Here is an 11,692-nt window from a genome sequence, read left to right as displayed (position 1 = left end):
AAAAAAAAAGCTTTGATTTAGAGCATTTGCCTATTTTCAGGGCGTAAATACTCCTATTGTTACTGATTTCAAAGGTACATAGAATACAGTCACGATAAGTAGTTTGATAACCAGTTTGCAAACTTCTCATCTGACATTAGCTATTTGACCATTTGACCGTTAGCCCTCGAGAGCCTGATGGGAGGTGGCCCCAGCACCTTATCAGCTGTGTTCATTCATTTACTGTCCCCCGCTCTGGGCTAATCACTGTGCCAGATGATACGCAAAGCAGAGCTAGACAGGAGCCACGGCCCTTCAGAAGTGGTGATCACCAACCCTTTTAAAGTCTCTTTAATGCTCCCAAATCATATGAATTTAATATCTGTGTTAGTGAGTTCGATTTGCATCATCACTGCCGCTTTGCCGGGGCATCGCTTTGTGTCACAATGCTTGGTTGGCGGCAGGCAGGGTAAGGGAAGGCAACCTGATCGAGAAGTGTCCGTGCCACCCCTTTCTTCACCCAAAGAGCCCTCGGCCTTCGCGTGTGAGCACGTTGCTTCTGATGAGGGGGTGAGCACTCGATACGGGCATGTTGGTTGACTCGAGCAGACGTGTTTTGACATCACTGAGAAGATCGGCCCAGGCGAACGTGGCCTCAGAAAGCACCGAGGGTCCCGGGATCTGCCGCGCACCATCTACGGTCATCTTAGCTTTACCCTGCGTCCCTGTATGTCCTCCGGTCACATTGCTTCCACCTCGCCCGCTCTCCGACTTCCTAGGCTCGTCGTCTTCTGCAAGGCCAGTGACCTGGAACTCCACACAGTCACGCACCTGTACCTTTCAGTGTGTGCGTGTTGGCCTGCTATCTTCCTGCCTTGCCAGAAGGGTTTTACTACCGTTTGCTTACCCGAAATGCTTACTTTGCCTGCCCTGTTCCGGATCAAAGAAATCGGTTCTTACTGGGACTGTTTTTGGTACGTGAGGAAAAGTCTTGTGAAGGTGTGCTTTTCCTTCAGGGTCGACTGGATGCTCCTGTATCAAGGGATGGTGGTGCTGGCCGCCAGCCAGGTGTGGTGGACCTGGGAGGTGGAAGATGTCTTCCGCCAGGTGCAGAAAGGGGAGAAGCAGGCCATGAAGAACTATGGCAAGAAAATGCACCAGCAGATCGATGAGCTGGTCACCCGGATCACCACGCCCTTGAGCAAAAACGACAGGAAGAAATACAACACCGTTCTCATCATCGACGTGCACGCCAGAGACATAGTGGACTCTTTCATAAGGGGCAGGTGAGGACCTTCCCGGGGCACGGGTGTCCTTTCTCGTCCTTGGGCCTCCCTCCGCTTCCCCTGCCTCCTTCGCGTCCACCCTCCCCTCCACGCCACCCCTCTCCGTGTCTCCCTCTCGCCCCACCTCCCCCCAGCATTCTCGATGCCCAGGAGTTCGAATGGGAAAGTCAGCTGCGGTTTTACTGGGATCGGGACCCGGACGAGCTGAACATCCGCCAGTGCACGGGGACCTTCAGCTACGGCTACGAGTACATGGGCCTGAACGGGAGGCTGGTCATCACAGCCCTCACGGACCGGATTTACCTGACTCTGACACAGGTGACTGCCACCCGGGCCCTTGCGCTCGCCACTTCCCCGCGGTGGCGTGTTTCTCTCGGTGTGACCGTGGTGGCTGCAATCGTGTCCTGGGTCGGCCACGGTGTCCTCCGAAATTCACGTCCGCCCGAAGCCTCAGATCGCGACCTCAGAACAGGGCCTTTGCAGGTTTCGTTCGTTAAGGGTTGGGATGAGAACGTCTGGATTAGGGCCCTGACTCCAGTGATTAGTGTCCTTGTAAGGAGAGGAGAGGGGGCAGAGATAACAGGGAAGATGACAAGGAGACAGAGGCAGCGATTGGAGTGTTGTGGCCACGAGCCAAGGAGCGCCTGGAGCCGCCGGAAGCAAAGAGCAGCCCGTCTTAGAATCTCGGAGGGAGCGCGGTCCTGCCGACCCCTTGCTTCCAGCCCTCTGGCCTGCAGACCGGGGAGGAACGCGTGCCTGCTGTTCCAGGCCACCAGCTGTGGTGGTCTGTTACGGCAGCCCCAGGAAACTAAAGCCGATAGGAAGGGGTTTCACTGTGTAAAAATCCACAAAGCGTTTCACATTGGAGCACAACGTAGTTGCCACGCTTTGAGACTGGTGGCCCCTAAAACCACCCTCAGGCTCAATAATTTGCTTCAAGGACTCACAGAACTCAGTAATGCCACTATGGTCCCGGTTAGGGTTCATTCCAGCGAAAGGATACAGGTTCAAATCAGCAACAGGAAAGACGTAGGACACGGCCCGAGAGGGCCCAGGCGTGCGCGTCAGCTCCTCCCAGCAACCTTGGTGCTGCCCGCGGCTCCGCGTGGCAGCACGCACGAAGCATCGCCACCCGGGGAGGCTCACCCCAGTCCTGGTGTCCAGGGTTTTAGCCGGGGACCGGTCATGCACACAGGACTGACTACCTGAATGGCTCCCACCGTTGATCACGTTGTTAGTGTGTCCCGCATGGCCAGGGTCCCCAGGTACATGGGGACGTGCTCCTTGGACAGGATGTTCCAAGGGCTTAAAGGTCGGCTCCTAGGATCTGGGGACAAAGGGCCAAACCTTCCTTAGGCGAAGTTGACACCTGCCCTGCGCAGACGCATCCGCGAGCCTCAGCTCAGGAACTGTCCTCAGGGTGGGCACAGCTTCCGGGGTGCCACTTAGTCCCTGATGCACTGGTCCCCGTGGGATGGGCAACAGGGGTCAGCAGAGGTTAATGGAGACACGGAAATGTCGGACATGGCACCGTTAGAGAGGGAGAGTGTGAGCTCGTCCCCTGCCACGTACAATGCATGAATCGTCACAGTGCCAGCCTGGGTGTTGGCGCCCGTTTCTTTACACGAATCAGACCACGTGTTTTGCATCTGGCTTCTGACAGGCACTGTCCATGTATCTGGGCGGGGCCCCTGCTGGCCCAGCTGGCACCGGCAAAACCGAGACCACCAAGGACCTGGCCAAAGCCTTGGGCTTGCTGTGCGTCGTGACCAATTGCGGCGAAGGCATGGATTACAAAGTAAGGCGTCGGCATCGCTCCTGGGGCTGTCCCATCGGGCGGAGAGCCGAGGGCGGGACGTGGCAGGAAGGCACTCCGCCTCCTCTGCCTCCGTGACATGACGTGGGCACAGCCCGGACAATATAGAAGGAAACCTGTCGGCCTCACAGTGTCAGAATCTCCATGCGTCTGCCTTGCTAGCAGCACATGGAGCAAGAATCCCCAGCTTAGCGCCCCCCCGGAGTAGAGCAGCTGACAGATGTGGTGGTGACTGGCCTGCTGGAGATCAAGGCTCGGTCTACAGGGCGGGGGGCCCTGTTCAGCGTAGGTCCATTGTTGCCACTTGGGAAAGTGGACCCAGTGTGGCTAGATTTTTCAAGGTTTCAGGAAAAGCCAGAAATCTGGTTTTTACATTAAAATCCTTAATGTGTGACGTTCTGAGAGTGGGAACTGGCCCCCGTGGGGGTCTTGGAAGGCTTGCTAGAAAGCTCCATCAGTGGAGAGGCTGGCTGGCAGCCTCGCTGCCGATCCAACGACTGTCTGCTCTGATTGTCCGTGAGTCGCCTGCAGTTTTGCAGGTGGAATCCGCCCTCGCCCTGACCTCTCTTCCGTCCTAGGCCGTCGGGAAGATTTTCTCTGGCCTTGCGCAGTGTGGGGCTTGGGGCTGCTTCGATGAGTTTAACCGGATCGATGCCTCCGTGCTGTCCGTCATCTCGTCGCAGATCCAGACCATCCGAAACGCCCTGATCCATCAGCTAACCACATTCCAGGTGAGGGCCGGTGTGAAGTCCTCTCCGATTGTCTCCCCAGAGTGGACACTCGCCAGATTATCTCTGCATCATCAGACGGGGGAGGGGGAGGGCGCTCTTTCCATACCGGGCTTCCCATAGGTGAAGATTTGCCGGACTTTTGTTTTCAAACTGAGATGGCCGGGTATCCCCAAATTATCAGCACCTCTGCTAATTAAGGACTTTAATTATATTATAGCTGGGTATAGCTGGGTAGGCCAGTGTCCTCGAATAAGTGATGTGGAAGTCCCCTTTCAAAGAGAAAAAAAATTCTTATTGACTCCCAGGTTGGAGAAAAGTGACTTGAAAGATTAACATTCCAGTCAATCGAAATGTCTTTAATAGAAATTAATCCAGTGAACAAGAGATTCTGCCTTCGTACCTGGTAAAGTTAAGGCATTATAACGAGTAGGTTTTTTAAGGCTGTTTTCAAAATGAAAAGGCAAACGAAGAACCTTTTTTTGAGAATTCACTAATCTCTCCCCGTCCAAGGAAACATTTACAGGCTTGAGTCTGAGAAGTCTGTGTAGAGTTACATCAGATTAAGCTGGGTCAGAATGTAGAGAAAAATGATCCTACCTAATTTATATAGCTCTGACAACAGGGACCAGAGTGGCTGGGCCGTTTTCTCATGATGGGGTCCCCTGTGGTCCCCACACACTCCGCTGCCGCTGTCCTTGCCCCTGTGTGCCCCACACTCTCGTCACCTCTTGCCACCGGCTTCGCAGACACCCCATGCCATGCCCTGTGACCGTCTGCATCTGTGTCTGCCTGGCCTCGTCCTTGCCCCCACCTTACCGAAATGTCCTCTATACCCTCCAAGGCTCTATGGCGCCCCACGGGGAGGTTCAGGACCGAAGTCGGCCTGGCCTGGTGAAGCTTCCACTGTGGGGGCTTCTGTGGCGCTGGCACCACACCTGCCTTCTTCTCAGACCTCAGCACAGCTCATCGTCGAGAGATTGTGCAAACCAAGCAGTGTTGAACGTTTGAGGACCCTGCGAAGGTTCTGCATGGGTTTTCTTTGAACTAGTTCCGAACTCTTTTAGGGCGGAGCTTCCTCCTCCCGTGAGAGGGAAACGGAACCTGTTCTGCACTTAGGTTTCCGGAAGCTGAGCTTCCAAGAGCAGGTCTGTCCGTCGGCTCCAGGGGGTGATCGAGGACTGGCGTGGGATGTCGGGGAGCGGGCGGGGGTGGTGTCGGTGCAGGCGTGGGAGACAAGACAGCGGCCTCCGTGTTGGGGGAGCATCAGCCATCTGCTGGGCTGTTTGCTCTCTCGTCGTTGAGGCAGCCTGTGCCTCATAAACGCAGAATGTTCTGTCCCGTGTCTATCTGGCGGAGCACGGAAAGAAATAAAATAGTAAAATCTTAGTAGAGAGAAAATTGAGATAGTTGAAACTCAACTTAGGCCAAAGAGACTCAAAATAGAGATTCGGGTAGTTCGTTGGTACCTGGAGCACCTAGAGGACAAAGGCTGGCGTCTCGAAGGGTGCTGAGGCGGGGTTCTGTAGGAAGGGTGGACCACATGATGTCCAGGCACCCAGGTCGGATGGCGATGGGTTGGGGAAGGGGCGAAATGCAGAGGAATGGAAATCCGTGTGCTGCCTCGCTGAGTCTCCACGGCCTTGCAGAGAAAGAAACTGAGGCCCAGAGAGGTTGAGCGACCCACTGAGGGTCACACAGCACCTCGAATCAGCCCCAGGCTGCGCTGTTCCCCAACAGCAGCTACTTCTCAAGTGGAGAGACTCTTGGTTCAGATTGGAGTTTAGGGGTTGGCTGAGGCTTGCCCCCCAACACCACTCGGGACGTGAGCACGACTCACGGCTCATGGCTCACCCCGGCCCCTCCCCTGTGGTGTCTGACCCCGCTTTCCTGTCGTCCTTCAGTTTGAAGGGCAGGAGATCTCGCTGGACCCGCGAATGGGCATCTTCATCACCATGAACCCCGGCTACGCAGGCCGCACGGAGCTGCCCGAGTCGGTGAAGGCGCTCTTCAGGCCGGTGGTGGTGATCGTGCCTGACCTGCAGCAGATCTGCGAGATCATGCTCTTCTCCGAGGGCTTCCTCTGGGCCAAGGTGAGGCCTCGCCGCCCCACACAGACCCCGGGGCCTTGCCGGACCCCTTTGGGGCCGAGCATCGGGGCGTGTCCATTCTCTGTGGCTTTTAAAAGTTTTCTGCTTTCTCTTTTTAAAGTTATAATTTTATTCTGGAATAATTTGACTCACAAGAAGTGGCAACCTGAGTATGGGGTCTCCACGTACCCCTCGCCTGCCTTCCCCCAAAGGCTACATCTCACACACCCGCCCGCAGCACGCTGTCAAATCCTGGACTGCGATGCAGGCGCGTGCTCTTAACTCAGACACAGGCTTGGTTCGGGCTCCCGGGTTTGGCGTTCTTGCCCCGACCCCAGCTCCCGTCTCTGGTGTGTGCGGACGTCTGTGACATTTCATCCCAGGTGTAGAGTAGCCAGCACCGCAGTCAGCACACAGAGGGTCCCTGCGTGACCCCCTAACAGTCACACCCTCCCCGCAGCCCTAACTCCTGGCCATCACCAGTCATTCTCTGTCGCTTTGAGACTGTTTGGGAAAGGTACAAAATAGCAAATAACCCTCTGAACATTAGGTCGCTTTTCTGCATTTTTTTTTTTTAAAGGCGCCTACTGCCTGTTATGTTGTCTGGATTTTGAGCTAAAGCCTCCGGTTCTTAGTTTTCATGAGCAAAACTCCCACATCACCCTGAGGGACCAGCAGCCTTTGAGTTCTTGATGTGGGCCGGGTGGCCAAGTAGTTCTCAAAAAACGGTTATGAGAGAAGTTTTCATAATGCGTTTTGGTCAAAATAAGCAGGAAGCATATTTTTGGAGTGCAGTCACCATGATTTAAAAAGTCGGACGGGTTCTCGTCTTTAACTTAAGGCAGCTTTCAAGGACAGTCGTCCAATTTTGGTACGGCTGGTGTTCTTTTAACGTAGCTCCTGATTTGTCACAGTTCAAGGCCCAGGACCCGTCCTGGCGCCTCTGTTGGGAGCTAGATCTATTGGTTTATAGAGCAACTTCGTCTGAACCCCTCGAGTCATTTTTGTGTGTGTGTGTGTTTATTATCTTTTATCTCAAAAGATCCTGGCCAAAAAGATGACCGTTCTGTATAAGCTGGCTCGGGAGCAGCTGTCCAAGCAGCACCATTACGATTTTGGGCTCCGGGCCCTGAAGTCGGTGCTGGTGATGGCCGGCGAGCTGAAGAGAGGTTCTGCGGAGCTTCAGGAGGTAGGGGCTGGCACATACTGGCGGTCAGCCCACGCCGGGGTGGGGACGCCGGGGCCAGCGCTCGACCCCACGGAAGGGGCAGCCCCGGCCAGCGTTGCGTCTGGCCGTCTGGCCTTAATTTGGCCCGTTACCCATGACCTTGTTTCCTTCTACTTCGACTTCTGCCCGCAAGGTTGAGGTCAGCATCTTCACAGCGCCACGGCTCGTGAGGCTTCCCTGGCAATGGCCGCTGTGCAGGGGCGTGGGTGGAGGGCTGGGGGTGTAAGCCCGACTTCCCCCAGGCATGGACACACGACATCTCCGTTTTCCCCTCCTCGCAATGAGAGCGAGAGGAGCGGCTGCGTTTCTTCTCCGCGGATCGGACCTTGAGGCCGAGCTCAGTCAGCGCCAGTCGGGCGTCCGTCCCCCCGGAGACCGAGCTCGCGGCCTTCGATGTTTCGCGTTCCCCACGAGGGCCCCCGGGTCCTTCGGAAACGCCCGCGCGAGCCCGCGTGTTCCCTCCCGTCCAGGACGTGGTGCTGATGCGGGCCCTCCGGGACATGAACCTGCCCAAGTTCGTGTTCGAGGACGTCCCTCTCTTCCTTGGCTTGATCTCCGACCTCTTTCCCGGGCTGGACTGCCCGCGTGTGCGCTACCCCAACTTCAACGATGCCGTGGAGCAGGTGCTGGAGGAGACAGGCTTCGTCGTCTTACCTGTCCAGGTGAAGCGGCGCCCGGAACGAGAGCTCCCCCTCCCCGCGCCTTCTGCGCCCTTTCCGTCAATATGTTTGTTTTTTTTTTCCACTTCTTTTTTAAACACCTTATGGTAACGTGCACGTAACGTAAAACCGGCCGCCTTCACTGCGTCGAAGTGCGCGGTTCGATGGCACTAAGCACGTTCCCACCGCGGTGCAGACGTCACCGCCTCCGCCTCCGGAACTTCTTCCTCTCCCTAAACCGAAACTCTCCACCCGTCAGCCAGTCCCTGCCCGCTCCTCCTGCCCCGGCCCCTGGCAACCATCGCTCTGCTTTCCGGCCGTGCCTGTGATTCCTCTGGGCGCCTCATGCGAGTCCAGTCATTTGGCCTCTGCCCTTTGGCGACCGGCTTATTTCGCTCAGCATAACGTCCTCTAGGTTCATCTGCGGTGTAGCACGTGTCAGAATCTCCTCCCTTTTCAGGGCTGAATCATATTCCATCATAGGGATGGATCATCTTCCCTTTTTTTTTTTTTTTTTTTTTTTGCCAAAATGTCATCGGATAACTTTCCCCTCCCCCCGCCCCGTCACACTTACAAAAAGTTAAATTAGATATTGCCGGTAGGAGTTTGATCATCTGAATCCTGTGAGTTGTATATGTTGTCGTCAAGAAGACAAAAATCATTGCCAGAAATCATATGCTGCTGAGAATGTCAATGCCCAAAGCCGTAGGCCCAGGGCGGCTGCCTCTGGTTGGGCCACCGCAGGGCATCAGGCCACCACGGAGCACCGGCCACAGCTGAGATCGCTCTCCGCACCGTTCCTGGCCCTGACGTTAAGATGGTTCCTTAAAAAGATGTGTTTTCTGAGGGGAATGTAAAATGGCACAGCTGCTCTGGAGAACAGGCTGGCATTTCCTCAGAAAGTTAAACAGAGTGACCACACGACCCAGCCCGTCCACGCCCACGTGTCCATCTACCCAAGAGAGCCGAGAACACACATCCACACAAAAACCCGTACATGACTGTTTGTAGCGTCATTGTTCACAAGAGCCAAAAAGAACCAGAGCAGGTGTCCACCACTGGCTGGGCAGACAGACAGAGCGTGGTCCGTCCACACGATGGAACGTGATTCAGCCATAGAGGCATGACACACTGGCGCCCGCTGCAGCGCGGATGAGCCTTGGGAACACGATGCTGGGGGAGACAGGCCAGACAGAGAAGGCCACATCCTGTGTCCTTCCATTTATATGTTGAGAACAGGCAAATCACAGAGGCAGGAGGTAGATGAGTGGGTGCAGGGGCTGGAGGGGGGGTGACTTAGTAATACAGGGTTTTTTTAGGGGGGACAGGGTGATGAAAAAGTTCCAAAATGGAACGTGGCGATGGCGTCACAACCTTTTGGACATACTAAAAATCATTTATTCGCGCACTTATAATGAGTGGATCGTACGTGAATTATAGCGCAGCGAAGGCATTTAACAAATGTGTTTTAACCCGGCTGTGAATTTTGCCCCACAGGTGGATAAAGTGGTTCAGATGTTCGAGACCATGTTGACCCGCCACACAACAATGGTGGTGGGGCCCACGGGAGGGGGCAAGTCCGTGGTCATCAACACGCTGTGCCAGGCCCAGACCAGGTGAGCGTGCCGGCCGCGGGGCGGGCCTGGGTGCCGGGTGGTTTCAGGGCTCACTGGGCGATGCTGCCCCCGAGCCCCACTTTGCCCTCTGACGTCCTGGGAGGTCGGATTTGTCTTGAACACCGTTTCGGCCTCTCTGCCTGTGGGCCACCGATATTTTTGCTCATTTTCTTCACTGTGGACTATCGTTTGTCTGAACTTTAGTCAACGCCAAAGCGTTGTCGGAAGGTATGGGCGTTTCAGTGGGAAACACCTTGTCTACGTGGTTCGTAAAGTCAGCAACGCAGAGCAGGTGTCACCCTGTAACACGAGGTCTTCCACGAGTGTTAGGTGTTCAGAGGCGTGTTACCTTCTCCTGATGTCCTTACCTCCTGGGCACTAGTCAGGAAACAGCTACGTCCATGTGTCGTATGCATGAATATGTAATGCTCGTAAATACGAACTGTACGTGAAAGTCAGCTTCTAGGGTCCCTCAAAAGGCAAAGCCATGCTTTCGGTTCAGCCCTCGCTCGTGCTGGGGTCACGGTTTTGGTGACAGGCGGCTCCCCTGAGCTTGGTGTGAGCCACTAGCAGTGAGTGGGAAGCCCAGGGGAGAGTGTGTATGTGCGGGTTGCGTTTTAAATTTGGGATCGGACCCAAAACATCTGATCCCCCCACGGGCAGCCTGGATTGTTTTCCTAACGCATTTCATCCACCTGGAGCCCGGCTGACGTCTCTCCTTTGATGCAGGCTTGGGCTCACAACAAAGCTGTACACCCTGAACCCTAAAGCCATGAGCGTCATCGAGCTCTATGGCATCCTGGACCCCACCACCCGAGACTGGACAGATGGGGTGCTGTCTAACATCTTCAGGGAGATCAACCGGCCCACGGATAAGAAGGAGAGGAAGTGAGTGTCTTTGCGGGTAGCGTGGATTGGCTGAGCACGATGAAGAAACGGGACGTAGGGTGTTGCGGCTTCAGGCTCGGGTGCCAACAGGTTTAGAGGCAGAGGCCGCGGGCTCTGCTCGTGAAGTGCCAGGTATCACTTCAGGTGTCTTTATGTGTCGTCTCAGTCAATCTCCTCAACCGCGATCGTCCCCAGCTCACCGGGGTGGGGGTGGGGGGACGCTGAGGCCTAGGGAAGGGAGGACACTCGCCCCAAGGCCGGAGGTGGAAACTCAGGCTGCCCGAGCCCCAGCCGTCTCTCAGCTGCTGCGCCAGGCTGTCTACATGGCAAGGCAGTCGAGCGGAGGCAGCAGCGCGTCGTGGAAAGTGCTGGAACACCCTTCCTCACCTACAGATGTGGGCGATGATACCGCCCTGCTCACGCCACCCCGTGCTGTGGCGGCCAGGGTCACGTGAGGTCGAGAGCAGGAGCGCTCTGTGGGCTCGTCAGGGAAAGACCTTTCCCAGTGCCCGTCGCCCCTGTGACACCTCTCTGGTGAACTCGAGGACCATCCTGGCTTTATGGTCTAGCCCAGCCCCATTCACAAAATGACCTGAAGCAACACAAAGCTGAAGTCTTGGCGAGTGGAACAACCTCTTCTTAGCAATCGTCCTGATTCTGGATCAGCCCAGGATTTCACACCAGGCCCCGTTGTCCTGCCCCTTTGGTGTCCTCTAATTTCAAGCAGTTCCTCGAGTTTTCTTTAAGTCTCGTGGCCTCGATGTTCTGGAGGATTCCGGGCCAGCGGCCGTGCAGAACGCCCTCGGCGCGCGGGTCTGCCTGGCGCTTCCTCGCAGTCAGTGGGGTGCGGGCTGCGCACCTCTGTAGGGACCTCACAGAAGTGACCTGGTGTCCTTCTCGGTGTCCCCTCAGAAGCACGCAAGGCTGGTTTATCCTGGTATTAGTGGTTTTAACTTTGATCTTGAGGTTAAAGCGATGTCTGCCGTTTTCTCCTGCAATGGATTTGCAGCCTGTGGGGAGACAGCCCGAGACTATGTACAAGCGCGTTCCTCGCCGACACCTTTGACCGGCGGTTGGCACTTATCGATGGCAGCCTGAATCTAGTCTTCCTACGATGACTGTAAAATGGAGACTCTCTATTGAGACAACCGGCTAAATTTGAATACAGGCTATAGATTAGATGATAGTATTCTATCGATGCTAAATTTGCTGAATTTGATCGTCGTACCGCGGTTACGTACGAGACGGTGCTGGTTTTTAGGGAATACGCTCATACGATTCAGAGAGCGAGAACAGGAGCACAAACGTGGCAAAAAATTAACAGTTGGAGACTCTGGTTGGAGACTCTGGTTGAAAGACATATGAGAGCTCTTTGTCCTGTTCTGTGCTCATAACTATGCAA

The 11,692-nt window shown here is 55.4% G+C and overlaps 1 protein-coding gene across 1 annotated transcript in view; it reads left to right on the top strand.

The window, feature by feature from the left end:
• Positions 1-11,692, top strand: part of LOC105306187 (dynein heavy chain 10, axonemal-like) — a gene marked incomplete at its 5' end in the record, with an annotated part of 76,770 nt that overhangs the window by 16,673 nt on the left and 48,405 nt on the right. The window contains 9 exons of the mRNA XM_023523893.1: positions 589-1,265; positions 1,400-1,583; positions 2,929-3,063; positions 3,660-3,812; positions 5,714-5,902; positions 6,942-7,088; positions 7,598-7,789; positions 9,284-9,402; positions 10,132-10,290. Of these exons, the coding sequence (XP_023379661.1) occupies positions 589-1,265; positions 1,400-1,583; positions 2,929-3,063; positions 3,660-3,812; positions 5,714-5,902; positions 6,942-7,088; positions 7,598-7,789; positions 9,284-9,402; positions 10,132-10,290 (1,955 nt within the window). The remainder of the gene's footprint in view (positions 1-588; positions 1,266-1,399; positions 1,584-2,928; positions 3,064-3,659; positions 3,813-5,713; positions 5,903-6,941; positions 7,089-7,597; positions 7,790-9,283; positions 9,403-10,131; positions 10,291-11,692) is intronic.

This window comes from Pteropus vampyrus, unplaced genomic scaffold (genome assembly GCF_000151845.1).
Source record: "Pteropus vampyrus isolate Shadow unplaced genomic scaffold, Pvam_2.0 Scaffold430, whole genome shotgun sequence".
In the NCBI taxonomy this organism is placed as follows: domain Eukaryota; kingdom Metazoa; phylum Chordata; class Mammalia; order Chiroptera; family Pteropodidae; genus Pteropus; species Pteropus vampyrus.
This window is presented reverse-complemented; position numbering and strand designations above follow the sequence as displayed.